We start from the raw sequence: 24,178 nt of genomic DNA, 5'->3' as shown, positions 1-24,178 counted from the left end.
AAATGTGGGTGGCCTTGTAATTTTTGCTTTTCCGTAAATTATAAACTGTTATGATAGGTAATAAAAAGAGAAAGAGCGTCAATATAAAATAACAAGGCGATGATTTTGTGATTGTGAATGAGACAACCATCCTCGAAAGACCCAATGCCCGTTCTAGAATAAAGATACTGAACTATTTATTAATCTGAACTGTATCCTTAGAGGCTATAAAGAATCTTAATTACTAACCAGGTATGTTTGCATACAATTGACACAATGCTATTAGAACATTTTTGTTGAATAGAAATTGGGTTGGTTTATATCTTGTATTACTGGTAGGTATTGCTTGATATAGTTTATGTCAATCAATTATGATTAGGTTTTTAGGGCAAGTGAGCTAAAATTGATCATACCTGGTTGACAAAATGGTGGATTGAAATACCCGCTGATACATTTGCATTGGTCAGTTGGTCCATAAAAACGATGACAATGAAGTGGATTTTGACAGTAGCACTGACTAGAACAATCCCAGCCATATCTATTTTCTGGGCAAGCAACCGCTGTAATGAAAATATATCATCAATTTGATTTAAAGCATTCATAGAAAAAAAATATACCTGATGAATCATTTCTTTGATTAAAATACAATATTGTAATCACACACAACGCACAAAATCTCTATAAAGGTATATAGAATATAATATGAAAAACAGCATCTTACTCGAGAGCATACAAAGAACAATAACGTTAGGTTTGTTTGTATTCCAGGTGGACCATGAAATCACTTTTACCTATGTCTACATACAGAGTTCATGGTTCACCTAGCAGAAAACAAGCTTTACTGTTATGCACAAAGTACAGATCAAAATAGATCAGCTGCAAGAATATAAAATCCAACAGTCAACAACTTATAAAATGAGATGTACGGTATATATCAATGACACAGTGAGCAAACATCACAAATAACCAACATGCATCTAGATAGTATCGCAGTCGTCAAAAATACAGGGATAAACAGACTAAACAGACTAACAATCTTTTGAAAACAATGGGTTTGTCCACTGATAAAAATGGAAGATGGTGTACTCATAAAACTAGTTTGAACTCGTTGATCTTTGGTGTTTTAATATAGTCTCTATAAACGTATTCCCATCTGTTTCAGACTTTTTTTAGGCATAACATATATGGTACAGACATTTGTCTATTGCTGTAAACCGTATGTCGCCATCTGGATACATTTTTTTTTGTTTTGTCTTACTGTGTTTAATGTTTGATGTTTACTTGGTGTATATCTCACATCTTATTTTAGTTATATAAAGACATTATGCAGTCAGTTGTCCAATTATTTCAGAAGACATAATAGCTGATAGTTTCAGAATTTATTGGATTTTCTATTAAATATTAAATTGCTGTTGTCTCATATTCTGTATAAATACTTTAAATAGATTTCAGCGTTCACTACTATTTAAGACGATCATATATTGAAATACACAAAGTGCGATTATATTTAAATACAAGAATGATAGTGTTACTGTAGTGATGTTGCTTTCTCAGAATTGTACATATCTATTGAAACACTTTATTCTTTAATAGCCAACATACGTACAATACTATTTGCACAGTTGTGCATACAATTATAGGTTAATCCACCGTTGGTTTTATTTATTCATGATGGTAAACTTATTACATCCTTGTCCTTTGGTCCTTTGATCTGTGGTGGATACTTTTCTCATTAAAGCCATTCCACATATATGCTTCGAAATATGTTTCAAGAGTTGAATGCAATTTCATTTCTAAGAACTTAAATTTGATTCTACTACCTATTTAAATGCCTGTTCAAATCTACTCGGAATGTGTGTTTCTGGTAAGCTTTGAACTCATTCAAGCAGAAGTTTACATTTTTTTTTCGAGCTTTTATATCCATACACATATATACTTACGTTTCTGACAGTTAAACCCATCCCATCCTTGAGCACATCCACTGGAGCACATTCCAAGGATACTATCACAAGCCTCGCTTTGATCAGCACAATGACATTCATGTTCACAGTTGTTCCCAAACCGTCCAGCTGGACAGTCTAAAATAAAGTATATTTATGATAAAAAAGAAGTATATTTTATTTCAAATGCTATTCAATTTTCATATTCTTTAAAGTGAATGATTTAAGTAATTTTAATAAATTGGATATGTTATATCTTATCAAATGCTATGTCTGCATGAATAAGAAATATTTTATATTATACTTTATACGAGAAAAATGCACTTAGTTTGCTATCGAATAACAAAAGAAGATACTTTTCCACATAAGAATTGAGAGTAAAAACACAATTAAAATTATTCATTGAAAGCTGCAATGGAATTGTTTAAGTATTTTTGTTAGTTTTATTTTCTTTAGATATCTTGTTCTTGTAATTTCACTATTTTAAAGATCGGAAACCATACTAATGAGATTTATCCTGAACGTGAAATATAATTATTTGTTTTGAAGGAAATTAGATCAACGATCAAATTGATTGTGAAAAATGTGTGCGGTTTGTTTGTCAATTACTATGTTCCTCAATACGTTTTATCATTGGCTTGGAAGTGGATCATTCATTTCAGTAAAAGTAGTCATACATAGACATTTCGAAATGGGTTTTAATTTTTCATCAATATAAGCAGTCAATGAACAATGTCTAATAAATATCACGAAATATATTTCACAGTATAGCGTTCATTATTACAGTTTTGCCATTCTGATTCTACTTCTAAAAGTGATATTTTTGTTTCAAATATACTATACTATTAAGGCATACATTATAAGCTTTCTCTGCGATTCAATCAATTGTTCCTATTCTACATAAGACCCTGGAGTCCGTCTGATTCTTCTAAACTACTTTTAAACATTTAGGCAATGTTTATACTTACATCATTAATTGGTAAAGTGTATATGCAGCATAAAATCATGAAAGCACAAGACAATGTATATATATGTACAATAGCAAATAAATTCACATAAATCTACGTAGTATATATAAAGTATCACATGCTATAAAAGCTCTAAAATGCTCAGTGAAGCTCTAGCTGTGCTAAGTTTTATATACGTACTGCAATTATTTATATTACAATGTTCCCATCTCTGGTCTTTGTTCGTCGTGTAACACCAGGGTCGAGCAGAATCCTGAGTAGTTCGGCAGTAATTGTCCGGCATCGTCGGGTCCGGGAAATCTGTGACTGTATATGAATGACGATGGGGTTCCTGAGTTTCCCATCTCTGACAGGTATATAAATTGTCGGTCACTGCTTTTGTTCCCATATAATTTTTGGCTTGTCCATTATAAAAGCAGTTGTTTGCTGTTAGTAGATGTACAAAAATAATATTGTTCATGCTTGCAGGTTGTTTTTTATATTAAATAAGCAATATATGTAACATAAAATATAAGTTATAAAACTTTAATACTAACAAAACTCTAATCATTATTCTATAGGAAAAGATGGATTTCACACATAAAATTTGAAATTTCATTGTTGGTAACACGAAGGTATATATGCTGTTGCTATTTTTGAACTCTGCTGTAGATTATGTTTGGTTGCAATTTTTTAATTATTTATATATAAATAGGTTCAAATGTGTTGGTTGGCAGTACACATATTGCGCCTTCCTTGCTACATTCTTATGAAACATGATTCCTACTTTTGTATTTAAATTTCTTAAATTTTCTAATCAATTCTTCGTAAAAGACCAGCACATTCGCATTCCCTTTTGGTTTGATATTCAATTGATTTTGAAGCTTTGCTAAATGAAAGTGTCTCCTTATTCATTTTCTTAGATTATTTATTAGTTACTGAAAAGAAATTTGAAGTTATTTTCTGACTATTAACGAATTAACACGACGAAAAAGAAACGAATTTTTCACCTTGGTATAATGAATTTATAATATGATGTCAAAATCGATTCTAATGTTACCGACATGACTTGATATTTATGATATATCGATGATATGTTTAAAATTTGAACACCATACCAAAGAGGTTGAGGCGTCATGCGAAGGATTTCCATTTACCATCATTCATTTACAATGGGAACTACTTACATAGCTGACATCGTGGTCCCCAAAATCCCTCCGCACATCTTCCCCTGGGGCAAAACCCCGTCTCTTTGTTGCATACTTGGTCCCTGTAACATCGACATCGGTAGCTACATTTGTATCCAAACGTTCCGTCCAAACATACTTCTGACAAGCGGGACAAGTCGAATTCTGTCGAAAAGAATAAATCAAGACTATAAAATCAAAATACAAACAAGGATAATAAAACTAAAACTGTTTATTGAAAACTAAAAAAGAAATAGTACGGATTTTCTTTATTCAACAGCTTTAAAAAAAAAAACATACCCAAAGATGTTGGCATAACATGGACAATTACTGTTACTAAGAGAACGATAGTAAAGTAAAAGTATATCAACAATATATATAAAGATATCTTCAAGTCTAAATTGAAAACAACGTTCAAACCTATGATTGTGTTGGATAAAAACCGCAATTTTTATACGTGTGCATATAACGTTGTAGAGGAGTCTAAATACAGCACAAACAACATTTTTCAAAAGCCAAAAGAGTGAAAAATACATTTTTAAATATATATTTATATAGATATCTTGATATATATGAGTGTGTTTATTATTGAATGGCATAGTCCTTTCTGATCCAAAAACAAAAGTTCCTACCCCACTGTCAAAAATAGATATTAGATATTCTACTAAAGCATGCTGTTTTAATTTCTCCATATCATCTTTGTAAAGGGTTAATGTTAGTGGAAATAACGATGGTAATTGATAAAATTAGGATGTAATCGTGTCTAAAGATTATTTCATGTATCGTTACTAATGCACTGCTAGTCTCAGAAACTATCATCAACTTGGCATCGACATAATCAAAACACACCTTTCATAAATCTCCCGTAGCTAAATCTCATTTTTTTAAGAAATGAGATTCTAACTTCCATACACAAAGTTGACCTTAGAGGGATTTTTGCTATTACTTTAATGTCCCTTATATTTAATAAGATGTACGTGTATTTAATAAAATTGAGAATGGAAATGGCGAATATGTCAAAGAAACAACAACCCTAACAAAGAGAAGACAACAACCGAAGAGCACCAATGGGTCTTCAACACAGCGAGAAAATCCCCCATCCGGAGGTGGACCGCAGCTAGCCCCTAAATAAAAATGTGCACTAGTTCAGTGAAAATGGGCGTTATACTAAACGCCAAAAAAATATAAATGAATCAAAATTAAAAAAAAAACAAACATATAAAACTAACAAAGGCCAGAGGCTCCTGACTTGGGACAGGTGCAAACACGCGGCGGGGTTAAATATGGTTTGTGGTATCGCAACCCTCTTCATATATCTCTAGCATATGTACATTTTTGTAGAATAAGGAAACATACAGCAGTATTTAAACCTCCTGCAAATGGCTTTCAATTTTTCGTTCCTAGAAAAGCGATAGGGACGTACAACAAGGTTTGTATTTCCTTTTCAAACACTGTCATTAACATGCTTACATGTGCAAGATCAAAGTCAATATATAGCTGTCTATGAATATAGTATTGCAACGATCAAATGTCTTTAAAACTTTTTAAAGAATTTGCACTGAACAGTGACAGCATTTAGGAAAAGACAAACAGTCGATTACTATAACTATCAATGATCCAGACATTCATTATCTAAGACTTTTCTATGATAAACTTGTTTCTAACCTATCCCTCCACCCCCCAAAAAAACCAAAACAAACAAACTATGTCAACGGAATAATTTCCTCATAACTATCATGATCATGACTATAATGAAAATTAAATTCACCGAACTTGAGTCTCAACTATGGCAAGTTCTTAAACATTACATTAGAAAATGTGGCAATAGTGCAAATAAAGTAAAGCTGTATATCAATGTTTTTGATATTTACACATTTTCGATTATACGAAAATCAATCTTTCATAAGTTTCGTCCTTTATTATACTATTATATGGTCTTTTTGAAACCGAAATGTGCTGTTATATTGCTAATATAAGCGTTAAATTCAAGAAACAACGATTAAATGTAATATAGTTCCCAAAACTGTTTGAAAAAAGCTCAAACTTATGTTTCTGTTATTACAGGATATATTCCCGCAGAACTGTGCATGAATCTATATTGTCTAATACAAAAATCTAATGCATGTCAATCAGCATGCAACGAAATGGTCTTCAAATTGTCGATCAGTCCGTCATCTTTTGATTTCTATCAGAAAATTGGCTTCATACTTCAAAACACAACATGGTATGCTTTTAGCCCATCGCTGGATTGAAATGGTATTTATTTCCAGCCTTCTATATTTTAAGTAAAACATTTTAAGTTATAAATCAGTTGTACGGTCATTACAAAGCATTAGCTATGAACGAGTTAAAGATCAGTTTCTATAAAACTGTAATGAAACATGTGATCATTATATTGATGTTTTACTGTACAAGTACATGGACGACTAAATAATTAGTCCTCTATAAAACTGTTGTCGCTGTTAGGAAGTCAGTCGATTGCATCAAATCTTGTCGTCCAACTTCTAATGTAATATTGACGTGACATCTTTTCGATGTTTTGAGGACCGTAAAGGGTGAACATTCTAAATATATTAGCTGTTTGCTTCCTTAGTTAATAAATTCTGGAAATAACTGACTTAAAATATAAAGGGCATGAGGAAAACCAAAATCATTAACAGATCAATTCAAACGAAAATGTGCTATATCCTACTGAAAACGCGCGTCTGGCGTACTAAATTATAATCCTGGTACCTTTGATAACTATTTACTGAAACTATGAGACGATTAAAGCTTATGTACGTTTCGGCAATTAAGTTTATCGACAGGTTGTACGCAATCCTGTGGGTACCAAAAGCAACTCTTTAAAAACAGAATACTTCCTCTATTGTTATGTATAACAGTTCATTACCAAACTAAATTCCATAAAATGGGAAAATATAACAATCCCTGACGTTGCTATAATGATATTTTTTACAATATAATCAAGAATTATCTAAATATACTGCGGAAATTTTTACAATGGATTATACAACACATTAATATTTGTCATTTTCTATATTTGGTTTTTTTATGTTCACTGTGGACATTACGACAAAAAAGTCGATTTTTTTATTCTTATGTTTATTTTCCCTGTTTGTGGCGGTTTGGACCGTTCTCAAGGGGCACACATTTCCAGTATCTATAAAGCAAGGGATTTCGTTCTCACATATATTTCTAAAAGCTTTCCAAAATTCTTTAAGATATATATGTACACAATTGTCCAGGCTGTTTTGGAATTGGGCTGTTCCTTTAGAAATCTTATTACAAACAGGGTACCATAAAGTATTTTACGGTGATGGTGTTTAATTAGGAACGATCTATGTAAACTTATTGATCTTTTGTATAAACTTATTCTAAAAGGTCATAGTTTAACAATGTAGTAAAATCTTTGAATTTATATATGTCTTTATTATTACTAACATTTATTTTGTTTTTGATAAGTAAGAAAATAACTAAATATGAATTGGATAAAGAGTTCTGCAAACTTATTTTGGATTTGAATACTGTCATGCTTTTCTCGGACTTTAACTATTGGATGTGTACTGGATGGTATTACAATATACGATATGGGCTTTGCTCATTGTTGATGACCGTACAGTGAACCACAGTTATTAACTTCCAAGTCATGTTGTCCCTGTTGGATAGATGTTTCATTCGCAATCATACTACTTCATCATATTTTTATTGGAAAATATGAGTGAAAGAAAATGATGTGTTGAAACATATCTTGAACCACTTGATTCATATGCAATATACATGCAATGAGGTCATCTCGAGTTCTTGGTAGTTTCTTGATTTCTATGTGATATTGGTTTTTGATTTGCACTTGATTTGCATGTTAATTTCAGAAGTGGCGTTTTGTTGGCAAAAAATGAGATTGCTTCCGCCATATAATGTTATTACATTTTATAGCCCAGTTCTATCATTTAATCAGAAACACTTTTCAGTTATTGCACTCTGAATTGACTGTTTTTTGGAATTGCTTTCCGCTATCTTGTTTTTAGCAATAAGGTTATGTTGTTTCAAATCTTAAAATATCCGTTTGGGGTTATCTAAGGTCGTTAAAGGTATTGAGTGACTTCACTTTACATTAAAAGTGGCATTCATACAGAAAATAAGTACATCAAGGAAAGATTTAGACGCAAACTTTTGTTTGCTCAAATTTGCTTAATAACCCACAGATTACATTATTTTTTAGTCAAAATGTAATAGACAAGAATTATAAGCATTTATCTATACAACATATACACAGTTCTTCATACAACCACTGAAATATTTTTTAATGTTTAATAACAATTCCAGTTATGTAATCTGTGCAACTTTTCTCGTTGCTACAGCGACGGATATCATATAACAATTTGAGATTGAGATAATATTTTCTGTTTGCAAATTAGAACATTCTGGTAATATCATTGAATTGTAGATAAATTGACATTTTCTGGTAGTTAGTGAGAGCCTGGCGATGGCAACCTCCCAGAATTTAGTAATGGCTATATGTAAAGACAAATCTTTATTGCAGTTTACTATAAATAATGTAAATGTTTGGAGTAATCATTGAAAAAGTTTCAATACTTACATGTATATACATAAAATAAATAGATGTAAAAACCTTTGACTTGTATGATACATGTTCTATGGGATCGACTTGTGCAAACGTTTACCATGCATAATGGATCAAGTACAAAAAAAAACTTTTGATCTTTTCAATTATATATTTCCTGTGATATTATTTAAATATATGATATGTAAGTCTATATTTCTGTTCAAAAGAGTGTATGCTATTAGTGTTGTTGGCTATTTATACCGCAAAATATAATGGGCATGGGCAAAGAAGCAAAGCAAATTAAACATTCTTTCTATATTGTTTTTTTGTAAAAGCGCACCTATGTGCAATAACTGTAAGACAATTAGCAATCACTGTAAAACTAATTTATAAAATTAAAATGCATCAAAATTGAGCATTGACTATTTGATAACCTGTATAAATAGCCAACACCACTAATAGCATACACTCTTTTGAACATTCAATTATCACGATCAACATACAAAAACTGACAGATGAATAACTCTTGAGAAAAAAACATTTCTGATTGCTATATAAATGCGATTTCCTCTCTATCATTCAAGTGACTGTTATGTTCAATCACAAGAAATGATCATAAATGGTATGCGATTGAGGTCGTCGAGATCTTGGTCCAACTGTCTGACGCGGTTTTTCATTCAGAGATACAGATATCTAACCAATATGGCAAGCTCTTTAAAAAAATATATCGTCAACAAAAAATTCCCAAAATAACAAAACGCACTTGTTTGATTAATTTCATGTTCATCTGCCATCAAAATGAATAAATTACTAGTATTAGTATACAAATATACAACTATGTAACGAAATTCGGTCAGTTCTTGGCTTGCTATCAAATACTAGTATGTTCAAAAGTGCTTAACACATTGGTATGTAACAAAGTGTCCACTTGGGTTATATTCGCGCACTTAAATAACCGGATTTTTATTCTGGGACCAATGCTGTCTAAACGTTATATTCTTCCTTGCTTGATATAAGCTGCTAAAATGTCAATATTCAAATTAAGAAAATATTATTATAAAGTGTCATGAAATGGACATGTGACAAATTCGTATACTTTTATTTATCTGCTTTGCTTTGTTAAGTGGTGAAAAAAAAAACTGAATATTAAGTTCTTTAACTGAATGCCGTAATGGTTGACATGAAAAAGATTCAACTTGTTCCTACGCAAGTCTTATCATTTGTCACCGTCACTTCCCTAGCTTTTGTTATACAAACTGAAATGTCTTGTACATCACTAGATTGGACGCCTGATGCTTCCAATATTCTTTGAAGTTAATATCAAACTTCGATCGATTCAAATTTATTGTGTTTTCGCAATTGTTTGCAAATAAAGGACTAAAAATAATTGTTATAACGTTATTATATAAACAATATCTGTGGCAGCAATCATCAAAGCTTGTAACTAACATTTACCTGGACAGGTATCAAATGATATAAATTATAAATCAATACACTTTAAATTCTCTTGTGTATTGATTAGAAACATTAGCCACATTTTCTCTCTTAAGAGTCGAATTAATGGATTACGCAAATATTCTTTAATTATTGATATGAAATGATCCATCAATATTTAATACTCGGTTCCAGGGAACAAAAATATAAGTCTATATAAGGTTTATAAATTTACTGCTTCGTTTTAAGTTAATCTTAGTTGTAAAGAATTATTTAGTGTAATTTAATTATTCCATTTATGAGCTGTTAAATTGCAGTTTAAGACTTGCAAGTTGTCGAAACTTTACGTCGTCCGGCAGTTTAACTTATGCTAATGCGGTAGCAAATTTAGCTGTGAGGGATACACAATACTGTAGTTTTAAAACATATCCCTCATTTATACAGTGTGTAATTTCCACTAAGTAACAGCTATTTGATGGATCCAAATATGCATGATTTTATGAGAAGCAGTATGTCTGGCATTATACATCATAGTCCGTTTTGTCAGTGGCTATCACATTTCCGACCGTTCAACCAAAATTGCAAAAAAAAACTTACTTGTTTAAAATTTAGCCACTGAATGTTTCAATGCAAGCAACCAACTCAGTTCTATACAGTCTAAATACAAGTTGCAGTATGGTTAAAATGTAAACAAATGAATATAGTCGGTCGAGAAAGATGTTCGTCCTTGTTTATAATCAATGTAAACTAAGCGTGGCAACAATTTATCATTCGTTTATGTTTATTGCCTATAACCCTTACAAGAAACAAAATATTTTGATTTGATCTATCATTAATAATGAGCTTTACACGTATTGTGTGTTGAAGATCCATCGAATATTGACCATGTTTAAAACAAAAATCGGGTGCCAGATTAAAAAAAAGTTTCCCTATTGATTTTTCTCCAGATCTACTCGTATATTTTCATCAGGTTTTTTCTTGACAGGAATACAATCGTATACAGTTAATGTATTTACAAGGATACATATATCAAATAAATGAAATTCAGAACCAAAAGCAGAGTTATGAGTCAAAAATAGATAGATCCACATGTTTTCAAGAAAGAAAAAAACATCAAATTGGAGTCGATGCAACTGTAATCAGACAATAATCATTAATGTAATCTACTGGAATGCATGCATGCAATCAACGTTCATTTATCGTATCATTAAAATCAAGATGTTTGTACCCCTGTCAGTACAAGTTTTAGAGTTCACGTTAATTTCAAAATAGAAACAGATTTTTAGCGACAGCAGAACTTGTAGAACAATGCCAAATGAACGGGGTTCCGCAGCTGTTTGACTCAGAAGTCTTAGTGTTAAAAACAGTAAAATAAGATAAAACTGTGTCTTCAAATCATCTAAGCAAAATTCCTGGCAATTCCAAAATATTCAGTTTTGAATTTCATATATTGTGTATATACTCTGTATGTACTGTATATTTATGTATTGCAATTAGTGAGACTTTAATAAAATATTGAATCTTCATAAATAAGTGCGCTTTGTGATGATACTCATTGATATATTAAATTCTTCACAGTAGCAAACCGCCCATTGGTCCCTCACTCGTGTTGGCTTCATCATAAGTCACCGTATGGGGCCACATCTTGAGCCGGAAGGAAAGATGGTCGATCAAATCTGATAAGTAAATTTCACTTACTATCTTACTCGATCTTCTTGGGTTCGACATTTATTCATTTGTTTGTTTGTTTTTGTTCGTTCGTTTATTTGTTTAATAATTCATTAACATATCGTCGAATTTTATCGTATAAAAGTGGTCATTTAACAGTGGAAACAAAAACACTTAGTGTACTGACTCATTAACAACAACCCGATGTTCTATTACAATGTAATTGCAAAATGTTCTCAGAAATCAAGAAGTCACGTCGCAGTCGTGAAAACACAATCAACTGGTGGATATTGCAGTAAATAAGCTATAGTTCGCAATGACAGGAATGCTTTTTACTCTACAGGATAATTAGGGGATGACAAATCACCGCTAGCTCTGCTCGATAGCGGTCTACTAACAAGTTCACTTCTGAATTGAATTTAACGACAACCACCAACACCTCTAAACGGTAATGACATTGTCATCAATAAATCGACAATATTTAGTTTGACATTTATTCATTGTCTTGTCAACGTCTAAACTCCAATGAACACAATTGTTGCAGGACAAACTAACTGTATGGAATGATCAAAAATTATTGAATTAAGAATTCACTGTCTTACTAATTAGTGAAGCAAAGCATGGTATTAAGAAAATCCTTTAATAGCATGTTTCTTAATGTCCCATACATAACCGAGCTAATTTTTGCAATACTTCGTAATAATTATTATTTCAAAATAATAGGATGTTCCAGCTGATAATTCAAAATAGACCCCGTTACTATAAATACAGAATTCAGGAAGGTAAAAGAGTTTTAACCGTGTAGTGTTTTACACCATACTGAGACCAAAAATAGTACTTTGTGAGAGCTGCCACATCCTTTAAACAAAGTCGATGGTGCACACAAAAAAAAAATCGTCGAAAACTAATTATACCACTGTCCCAGGTTAGGGGGAGGGTTGGGATCCCGCTAACATGTTTAACCCCGCCACATTGTTTATGTATGTGCCTGTCCCAAGTCAGGAGCCTGTAATTCAGTGGTTGTCGTTTGTTTATGTGTTACATATTTGTTTTTCGTTCATTTTTTTACATAAATAAGGCCGTTAGTTTTCTCGTTTGAATTGTTTTACATTGTCTTATCGGGGCCTATTATAGCTGACTATGCGGTATGGGCTTTGCTCATTGTTGAAGGCCGTACGGTGACCTATAGTTGTTAATGTCTGTGTCGTTTTGGTCTTTTGTGGATAGTTGTCTCATTGGCAATCATACCACATCTTCTTTTTTATAACAGATAATTCTAGATATGACCGTATTTCAAGAACTGTTTGCAAGAATGTTCATTTAGCGATTCCTTATACAAACAAATCTTTTTTCCCGTAGTGGGTTTCACGAAACCGCATATCAACCAATATTTGTTCAATCTAGTGTTTAGCAAATATTTGTTGAAAGTATTTCTATCGGATGTTCGGGTTTCCGAGCACGCAAGATTGTCTTTTTTCTTACTTTTGGCTCCCGGATTTTCTTATAACGGGACAAATTGAGAAATTGGCAGAGAAAGCATAACAGTGTGTATCATTAATTTAGATCCCAGTGACTCTCTTTTTATTTAGATCCCACTGACTCTCTTTTTATTTAGATCCCACTGACTTTCTTTAATTTAGATCCCATTGACTCTCTTTTTATTTAGATCCCACTGACTCTCTTTAATTTAGATCCCACTGACTCTCTTTTTATTTAGATCCCACTGACTCTCTTTTTATTTAGATCCCACTGACTCTTTTTATTTAGATCCCACTGACTCTCTTTAATTTAGATCCCACTGACTCTCTTTTTATTTAGATCCCACTGACTCTCTTTAATTTAGATCCCACTGACTCTCTTTTTATTTAGATCCCACTGACTCTCTTTTTGTCATTATTCATTGGTTAATAGTATAACAATTATTTCGGATTGCACATCAAAACGGGATAGTCAGAAAAGTGATGCCATCTTACATCGCATACTAGTAGATCATTTACAACTTGAATGTTTATCGGCGCAGAAATAAATTATAATTCAGATTTTCAGATTATAAATATGCAATTAACTTTTAAAATGCAAATCACACAGTTCGATGAATGCTATAAATTATCAAATGCACATTAAAATTAACGTTTCTGAGAGTTTTCGTCGACTAGACAAATGAATGACAACAAATTAGCAATGCTCTATAAAAAGTATTTTCCGATATTTCTAAATTACCATTTTCACTAATTTTTGTTTACTCGTTTCATATTGGATACATAAATCTGTGTTTACCTGCCTTTTGCCTCGAGAGAATTAACTGATATTTTGTTTGATCATAATTCAGTTATATCAAATTTTCGTTTTTATACTTTATCTATATAACAATCATCTGAATGACTAAAACATAAGGATGACATGGATCAATAACTGTCATAAATAAAGGCAACAGTAGTATACCGCTGTTCAAAACTCATAAATCCATGGACAAAAAACAAAATCGGGGTAACAAACTAAAACCGAGGGAAACGCATTAAATATAAGAGGAGAACAACGACACAACACCGAAACGCAACACACACAGAAACGGACCAAGCAACAGACAAAACACCACGAGAATAACAAATATAACATCAAAACCAAATACAAGAATTTGGGATAGATAAGTACCGTGCCACGTCTTATCTAAAAAATAAAAGAAAACACAAACGACTCAACGTTAAAATGCAACACACACAGAAACGAACAATATTATAACAATGGCCATCTTCCTGACTTGGTACAGGACACTTTTAAAGGGGAATAAAAGTGGTGGGTTGAACCTGGTTTTATGGCATGCCAAACCTCGCACTTTAATGGCAAAGTTAAATATAACATTGAAATGACAACATAATATTACAGGACTACAATACAAACAAAAAGGAGACCATATTAGACAAAGAAAAGCATGATTAATAGACAACAAAAGCATCAAGTTTAAAATTCAATACGCCAAAAACGCGTCTTGTCCACACAAGACTCAATAGTGACGCCCAGATATAAAAGATCGAAAGTGAAAAAAGTACAAAGTTGTACAGCACTGAAGATCAAAAGTTGAAAAGGTTTTGCCAAATACGGCATTGTTTGTATGCCCGGGATAAAGTACTCTATTATCCATAAATAAATTGCAATCGTTCGTCCTTGCCCTCCCTGGAGACCCCGCCTGACACAGGGAATCAGACTTCAAAGAATACACTGTCGTCTTTCTTTATGATCAAACAATAAACGGACAGAGGGAAACAATTTCCTGCATCCTATGTGTAATTATTGGAAAATTATAATCTTGTTAACTAATTGGATTGGGTGACCATTAGTGTAGAAATATCAGGTTTCTGCTTGTCTGGGGACAAGAAGTCAGACATCTTGGCCGAAGGTTGAAGTCTTCTTGTCAATAAGTAGATATGTCAACGTGTGCATAATATTGATACTTATAGAATCTGACATGGTTCGTTCAAGTGAATTAATATTATATAGACATAATTGATTGTAATTTTTTTTTTAACCAAGTGTTGTCTTAGCGTGTTTTTGAATTCGAAACTTCAAATTTTTAAATTTGCCTTGGATTTCGGTAAAGTTGTCGTTATACTGTGTCACGAATATTATTCAAATATTTGCTAGGAAGAAGAATCTTTACTTAATATATTCACATAAACATTAGATTGCACTTGTTATAAAAATACTATATTCAAGATTACTTCAGTCCACAGAGAAATATCCCAATCCACAAAATATCATTTTTAGTTTTGGTTAAAAGCTGCATACAATGTAAGGGTGTGCTAACTAAGTAAATACAGTTCTTCAAGTCATCGGAGTAAAGAAAAGTACAACACTTCCGAGATTGAACAGACACCTTAAATATGTATAAAGTTCAGGTTTACTATTTTTCATTCAATCGGTTTTATGAATAGGGTGATGACCCTCATAAAACTACCTGATAAAATGATGATTGAATCTGAAATGGACATAAAATGATATGAAATGTAACTGAAGATATTATTTATCTATTATAAGGATAATCGTGGTAATAGTATAGTCACTGGTGCGTAGAACACATGTACATTTATACCATAATGAATTGTAAATGTTATAAGCAGCCAAAGGCCGCGAATGATAACAATTAATTTTACTTTTCACAAAAAAGTACAACGTAAATTAATAAAGTAATATGATATATATACAAAAGTATATTTATGCAAATAAAACTATTCCACGGTGCATGAGATACGCCCATCATAATAATAATGAAAAACTCTATCGTTTATAACTTTTATTTGTAACATATTACACGACCAATAAAGAACTTTTACACATTTCTTATATCTTAATTAACCCAGAAAGATCATGTATTACAGAAAAAAAGCTAAAACACACTAACGTCAGATGAACGAGTTTAACCTTAGTATGAAACTTTAATATTGAGATGTAAGGTCATGCAACTGCTGGAAATGACAAAACTAATGAAAATTAAATGGTATAAAATGATCAAATATCGACACAGTTCAACTTAGTTCTTTGATATGGAGTTTATAATTTGACAATTGTATGGTAATAGGTATAAGATCACGAATGTAAAGTTGTGCTTTCCTGTGTAAATTTACTTGAAGAACAAAGACATGCAACAAACACTCCCATGATACTTTTTATCGACTAAGAAATGTTGCCAAAACTTGTGTACTTACCCCCGCTGGCTAAATAATCCACAGAAAACACATAGAAAAGTATTAATCCACTAGAAAAGTGTAATAAATTCCTCATTTTGTAAAATCATTACGTATTATCTCCCATAATTAACATTGTTTATAAATACTAATTATAATGTTTATAAGAAACTTTGTTTGTCCCACTTTAAAAATAGAGCACTTCATCTGCCAACATTTACATTGATGAAGATCAGATACATATAGCGCATGCGTCAGCTCTCATCAGCAGCCATTTGTTGCTGCCATATGGGGAATATCGGAATGAGATCTGACAAATGCATTTAACTTTTTTAACAGGTATTCATAGAAAATACAGAACACCTTGCTTCAGTAATTAAACCATTAATGCAGAAAATGATGCACGGTGAAACTGAGTGGATAGTGAAGTTTTAATAACAATGGAGCAATGGAGGTTATAATTATCTGTATGGTGTAGTGTTACTATACAGGCCTATCATCAATACCACTGTTATCAACACTTATATAAGATGTTAAGACATTCCACAAAGAACAACATGGCACGTTCCTTTGTTTGTTTATTAATCAAGTGTAGGGGGTAACCTTTGTAATAAAGAAATGATTGGACATTAGTTTAAAACAACGTACACCTCGGGACAGGGTGAAACCTTATTTACCGCACTGATAACAAGTACATGTTGATGTATCTGTTGATTTATTGGTCAATTTGTTGTATATTGTTGCAATGGATGTACATTGAGCACTTAGATAAATTCATTATTTGCATTGAATTGCAAACTTTACAGAGATATAATATGATCATATACAGATTGACATTTTAAAAAGAAAATTATTAAATGGTTAATTAGTACAACAGGCTTTTGCGAGATTCAACACGATTAACAAGGTTTGCTTGTGTAATTATGTGTTCGTTTAAAAAATTTAACCACATAATTTTGAATAATAAACGAAGAATTGTTTAATTGAATATTGATATATCTGTTTTGACATTTTTTTAGAACGGCTGTACTCGAATGAAGTTTTTTTTACAATTTTGGTTTTGTTTAATTGATATTGGATGTTTTACATCTCTAACCGGTGTTCTCTGTTGTAAAGGTATTCAATGACAGGACAAGGCGCATTTTTTTTTGTATATGCACGTCCAGATCAATAGTACAAGTGTGAACAATGAATGCAAATTTATGTATGAACTAGAAATCTGATGCTCTGATGATATTTTGCATTGTTATTATCTAATCATGTAATCAATGTAATGACTTTCACATGCATGAGGCTCGGTTAGACCATCTGTTATCTCTCACTGTTATTCTGTCATTTCTTATCAATCAAAATTAATTGTAGTACGGTCATGATTATCCTTTATTTACAAAACGTTACTCAGCCTTCTTAATACCAACAGGAAATTTGAACACATCATTGTAATTTCGTAAGATAAATCAGGAAAGAAGAAACACGAACTGCCTTTGCTCTAAATATGAGTATCTGGGTGTTTTTTTTCTGACGTGATTTAATACACAGACACATAATAAAGATAACACATTTATCCATTATTTTGAAAATTTCAAATATTGAAATCAAGCTTTATTAATCCGTGATCGACGGACTTCAACCTAAAGATTCCCTTTAGCCAATTATTTCAGCATTTAAATCTTCCTTGGAAAAGAAAATTTCTAGTCTTAAATATACCACCATCAATTATGTTTATTATTATTTTACATGAAGATGAATATATCAAATAAGGACTAGAAAAATAAAACGTAAAACGAATTACACGCGAGAAACAAATTTCGTTGAAATTAAACAAAAATAACGAACTCCAATGTAAATATATTGGACCCAAATCACAAAATTAAAGTGTGGATTTATAACGGAAAGATCTTGATCAATATACCATAAATTGAATGATCTATAATTATAGATTCTTTAATGTTCTTGTTTTTTATAAGTGACTAAAGGACTTTCTAGTTTAAAAGTAAACAAATTAAAAATGCCTGTGTTACTGAGACAAGTCCAAAACTTCTTGGTTACAAGACATGATATAGGCAAGAAATGTTGTATTGACAAAAATCGAAACATTGCCAACAAAAACCGCAAATGAATAATCACCAGAAAGAAGTTGTAAAAACTTCTTAATCAACTCAAGTTAACATAGTTTAGTATAATTTCAGAAGCATGTTCATATCCGCAGATATTGGGACTTTTTAAAAACAATCTGAAGTCGGAGGGTGTCCAGGAGAAAAGAAGAGTGTTAAAATGTCCATATCTACTGATGCGAACCAACGGAAATCACAAATCTATAGATAATCCCAGGTTGTAGTCCAAATAAAACAACTTATAGGGAAATCACTAATCTATGGATAATCCCAGGTTGTAGTCCAAATAAAACAACTTATAGGGAAATTCAGATTTATTCTAAGATCCAAATTGATTGAAAAATGAAAACTAAACAGACTGGGATATCGTATATCAAATACGAGGTAAATAAACTAGAGAAATGATTACTATGTACTATAGGGTTAGACTGTTTAAAGCAGTCTATGCAATCACGTAATAATTTATCGAATTCTGTCAGCAAGTCACGAAACTCTATATTAATCGTGTAAATACTAAGACGTAAAAACCTAAAGACATGACATTGCCGAGATTTAATTTTTATTGGAAAATATGGACTAAATTGTCAATCACACGAACAATAATCATTATAAAATACAGATTTGTTTTGTAATTATAACTTTTGAGTTATTTGTTCTTCGTGACATCAAGCTTCATTTATGGTTTGTTAGTTATTTGTGACTATAGAAATCGAGGAACACGGAGACCAATGTTTTTTTTACATGTTTTTTTTTATAATACATATACATGTTTTACAAATAAGGTAATGATCGAGAATGTTCCTCAACTAACATTTCCTTTTTGTACCGCCTTGATTGTCTCTTGCGTGGTAATGTGTTAGTGTCAAGTGTTGGAAGTCGCGGATTCGAACCACAGCTTCGTCAAACCAAAGACTATGAAGTTATTCTTTTCTGCTTCTCTGTTTAGCACGCGCACAAAGAGAAGTTAGACCAAATACTGGTCGTTTCGTAATCAGAATAACTAAGGGTGTCTGGTTATGTATGTCTCTTGACTGTTATCTCGTGAACTAGCACTTAAACAATTTTGTAGTTTTAGTACAACACAGGGTTAAGATTTATAGTACCGGTATACATATACATGTTCTCTTCTTGAATATACATTTAATTTGCCACATGATGATAAACAGAAACCACCACCATCATCACCATATTCTCTCTATACGATGTTAAAAGTCAAAACAAGGCAGCATTGTTCCTTTCACCTCCATCATGTCCATACAACTTTATTACAACTTCATTAGACATTTGAAACACTTTGAACCTGAAAGCAATCAGCCAGATGATAATTAAGTAGTATGAAGTTCTATATGATTATGCTATACTGTTACATGGCCAGTCGGCAATTTAAACTGTAAATGGGAAGACTATTTTAGCTACGGATGTTGTAGTAATATCTAATCTATCTTTATTAGCAGTAATTGCTGACGTTTTGACAATTTTATAGCCAACTATCGGAAAAACTATCAAAAATTTACAACACTTAAAAGATGGATCATCACAAGCTTTTAAGGTAAATTGAAAGTGGACTAAATACCCTTTTAATGGTTTATAACAAGGAAGAAATAAAACAGACTCAGCTGAGCTTCAAGAAAAGTTCATAAATGACGACTTGTAATTGAAAATAAAAAAGCTTTTAAACAGCTTCGAACAATAGACCATACATTTCATACGTCATCTCCGACAGTTACACAAGAAAGCAAACACCGAACCGTATCATCGAAACTGCATCAATTTAAGAAGAATGATCTGTGATTGATCTTTTACCACAAAATAATCCAGTTACTTCTGTATACAAACTATAAATTAAAGTCTATGTAGAACTTGAACTACCATAACGTGTAGTATAGAAGTCTCAAATGGAACTATAGAGGCTTCACTGTGACATGTATATTTCTTTGTTACCGCGATCTGAAATTTAACGTTTTATCATTGCCAGTTTTCTGCAAATTCCACCACGTTACTTTGATAATCAACCCATGCTGGTTTTGCATCTATAATATGAAGAATAACAGGATTATATTAATTTAATCTTGCATACAAAATGTAATTAAAATTATGCATATATATTATTGTTAACAACTTCCTGAATAAGCATTTAGTTTTGCACGTTTAACATTCATCCACACATCCATCCATTTTATTTACACATTTGTTGGCATTGAATTGTGTATGTCTTGGTGACGAACTAGTATTTGGATTTTTAACCAGTAAATAAAATACTTTAGAAATTTGGTTAATTTACAAAATATGAGAAAGTACCGTAATTTTAATTCTCTAGGAATGAAAAAAAATAACTGTAAAAAGGAAAAAAATGCAATCTTGGTTAAATAATATCGAAAAGGTAAGTGAATTGATATGAAGCAACAGAAATCAATTATTACCCCGCATTATGTGTCCGACCAAGCTGACCGTGTTCCGAATATACCCATTCATAAATGACGGACGTTAATTGCTGTTAACATGGAACAGAAAGTGGTTATATTTCTGCGCACGGAAATTTTATTTGAATGCCAAGATGCACAACATGTCATCCACAATGGACTGTGGTAATGAGACGAGTAATGAAAAGGAGATTTGCCATACAAAGTGCATAAAGATATCCCAGGGGTTCCACTTAATAACATGGAAATTTGGCTTGTAGTGTTTTGTATCTACTGGATCAAGACTAATAAGAGATGTCAGTGTCACATGGGTACTATTGTAGTGAATTAACATCATTTGCTCAAGTATGTCCTTCATTCTATTTTACCATATGCATTTGTCTGTTCTCATACAAAGAGTTTAAATAGAATTACTGCGGAATATCACCTCACAGCTGTAATAAGTTCAAAGATTCAAAATAGCATTGCACCTATTTAATTTTCATTTTAATTAACCTTTTTAATTGATTCAGTTGCAGAAATGTAACGATCCAATTAAGTATAGTTTATTTTATTTTCAATGCTCTGAAGAAGCACGTGCATGCTGCAGCATGGTTGCTATGAAAAGTTTAAGATATCATAGATAGGACGGTTATTTAAGGAATGAATGTTTTTTTTTCTGTCTATGAAGAAATAACATAAACTAGTGATACAAAGTCATACTGAATAACCCGCGCGAATACTTAAAATATCTATTACAGGGCATGCACAGTTTTGTTTTCTCTTGCAATGGTATGTAAAATATTTGACTTTTCAATCCTTTACACTTGTATTCCTTATTCTTAACATAGACAGATTGGAAAGAATTAGTCCTACTTTTTTCATTAAAAAGAATGGCTAACGAAGATACACAAATCGTGTATTAGGAAAGGATATATCTTTCTTGGTGAAAAACAAGAGTGCACACACTGAAATGTCTCGCTTTCTTTACTAACCATTGATTTTATGTAAACATAAAGCTCTACAAGTAACACATAAACTTAACATGATTCAAGAAAATGAGGAATACATGTACACCTTCCAATCATTCAATAAACCAAACATAGTTGACCTATTGATTATAGTCTCTAAGAAACGGTCTTTACCAAGCAAACTTAACATTCACCTATGAACCATGAAAATGAGGTAAAGGTCAGATGAACCGTGCTGGACAGACATGTACACATTACGATCAATCTATGCATTACATATATAAATTGACATATTGCTTATATCGTATATAAGAAACAAAATTAACCATGAAAGCGCAACATTGACCAATGAACCATTAAAATGAGGTCAAGATCAGATGATACCTGCCAGACAGACATATATACCTTACAATCCTTTTTATTGCTTATATGAGAAAATCAGACCAAAACAAAAGAACTTAACTCTAAGCAATGAACCGTGAAAATGAGGTCAAGGTCAAATAAAACATGCAAGATTGATCTGTACATCATAAAATATTTGCATGCACCAAAAATAGTTGACCTATCGCATGAAGTATTTGAAAAAAATACCAAAACTCAAAAACTTAACACTGAACCATGAATATGAGGTCAAGGTCAGATGACACCTGCCAGTTGGACTTGTACACCATACAAATATTCCATAAATCGTATATAGTAGACCTATTGTATATTGTATAAGAAAAAGACCAAAACTAAATAAATTGCTTCGCTGAGTGCAGCCTGATACGACCGCAGAGGTTTAACCATGAACAGCTGGGGCAAAGTAGGACACAATATTCAAGCTCGATACTGTCTGAATTTGGATTGTGATAAAATTTTTGACATAGTCAAGGTTTCTGACACAAAATAAATGTATAGATCTTACAAATCTATTGCGCGATTCTGTGCAATTAAAGATTCTTCTTGAAATTTTGAAAAAGGTTGGAAAAACAAATTTGAACCCATTAAAAAAATTGGAACCCCCTAAACTTTTAATCCCCCCTTTCAGCAATTACCCCACACTAAATCACAGCTTTTCCTTTGTAGTATGGAACCTTGTAGTACAATTTCGGAGAGATCCATACTCTTAAACACAAGTTAATGTCTGGAAACTAGAAAAATGCTTGTTTTTGGCCCCTAATTCCTGCATGAATTGGGTAATTACCCCTAAACTCAATCCCAGCCTTCCTTTTGTGATATGGAACATTGTGGTACAATGTCAGAGTGATCCATACACTTACACACAAGTTATTGGCCAGAAACTGCAAAAATGCTTGTTTTTGGCCCCTTTTTGGCCCTTAATTGTTGGCACCATGACCTCCAAAATGAATTCAAACCTACTTCTTGTGATATTAAACATTGTGGTATAATTTCAGAGCAATTAAAATACTTATACACAAGTTAATATCCTGGAAGTATAAAAAAGCTTGTTTGGGCCCCTAATTCCTAAACGGTTGGAACCATCATCCCCAAAATTTATCACAACCTTCCCTTTGTGGTATTGAACCATCTTATTAAATTTCATAGAGATCCATTAATTTAAACTAAAGTTATTGTCCGGAAACCAAATGTGTCTATGGACGACAACGATGATGCAGACGACGATACATACCATTATACAATCCCAAACATTTTTTTGCGGTCGTATAAAAATTAACTATAACCACTGAACCATGAAAATGAGGTCAAGGTTAAAGACACCTGCCAGTTGGTCATGTACAGCTTACAATCCTTCCAAACACTAAATATATTAGACCTATTGCTTATTGTATCTGAGATATGGACTTGACAACTAAATTTAAAGGGGCACTAGCTGCCAAATTCATGTTCACCGATTTGACTCAAAGTCTCATATTTTATTTATAACAATGTAAAACATTTTTCCAAACTATCAAAAATATCAAATAAACAATTTACAGGACATGGTCTCAATAAGATGTTGCTTCGTTTCGTGTGAAATTTAGCCAAGACGCCATCTAATTTACTATCGAGTTGACCTTCTATGACCATATAAGCGATGTAAACATAAACACAGATGGGTCAACATTTTTAATTAATTCTACATAGGCGGTAATGGTAACGTTTTCCTCCGTTGCTCAGTCCATATCGTTTACTTGAACATGTGTGATGGCTCATATCGAAGCTGATACATTTATACATGTCTGGTTAATTTTCGGGGTGGCAAGTGAGATTACTTTTTTCGCAAATTGCTGGACCCCGGAAGATGGTAAAAAATGTCACTCTCCACATGAAATAATCCCAAAATTTTGATCAT

The 24,178-nt window shown here is 32.1% G+C and overlaps 2 protein-coding genes across 7 annotated transcripts in view; both read right to left on the bottom strand.

Moving 5' to 3' along the window:
• Positions 1-16,833, bottom strand: part of LOC139498624 (receptor-type tyrosine-protein phosphatase mu-like) — a 51,832-nt gene extending 34,999 nt beyond the window's left edge. For 3 of the 6 annotated variants that reach the window (XM_071287103.1, XM_071287120.1, XM_071287127.1), the window contains exons 1-5: positions 16,420-16,681; positions 4,054-4,218; positions 3,068-3,313; positions 1,920-2,057; positions 393-539 (exon numbers count right to left, since the gene is read on the bottom strand). In XM_071287103.1, the coding sequence (XP_071143204.1) occupies positions 393-539; positions 1,920-2,057; positions 3,068-3,313; positions 4,054-4,218; positions 16,420-16,495 (772 nt within the window). In that variant the 5' untranslated portion in view covers positions 16,496-16,681. Of the gene's footprint in view, positions 1-392; positions 540-1,919; positions 2,058-3,067; positions 3,314-4,053; positions 4,219-16,419 lie in introns of all 6 variants that reach the window. The other 3 variants (XM_071287112.1, XM_071287135.1, XM_071287144.1) reach the window with 3 other exon arrangements.
• The window catches only part of LOC139516491 (uncharacterized), a 735,418-nt gene that overhangs the window by 217,976 nt on the left and 493,264 nt on the right, over positions 1-24,178 (bottom strand). The window lies entirely within an intron of this gene.

Source organism: Mytilus edulis, chromosome 1 (assembly GCF_963676685.1).
Source record: "Mytilus edulis chromosome 1, xbMytEdul2.2, whole genome shotgun sequence".
In the NCBI taxonomy this organism is placed as follows: domain Eukaryota; kingdom Metazoa; phylum Mollusca; class Bivalvia; order Mytilida; family Mytilidae; genus Mytilus; species Mytilus edulis.
The sequence above is the reverse complement of the archived record's forward strand: the minus strand, read 5'-3'. Positions and strand labels throughout refer to the sequence as shown.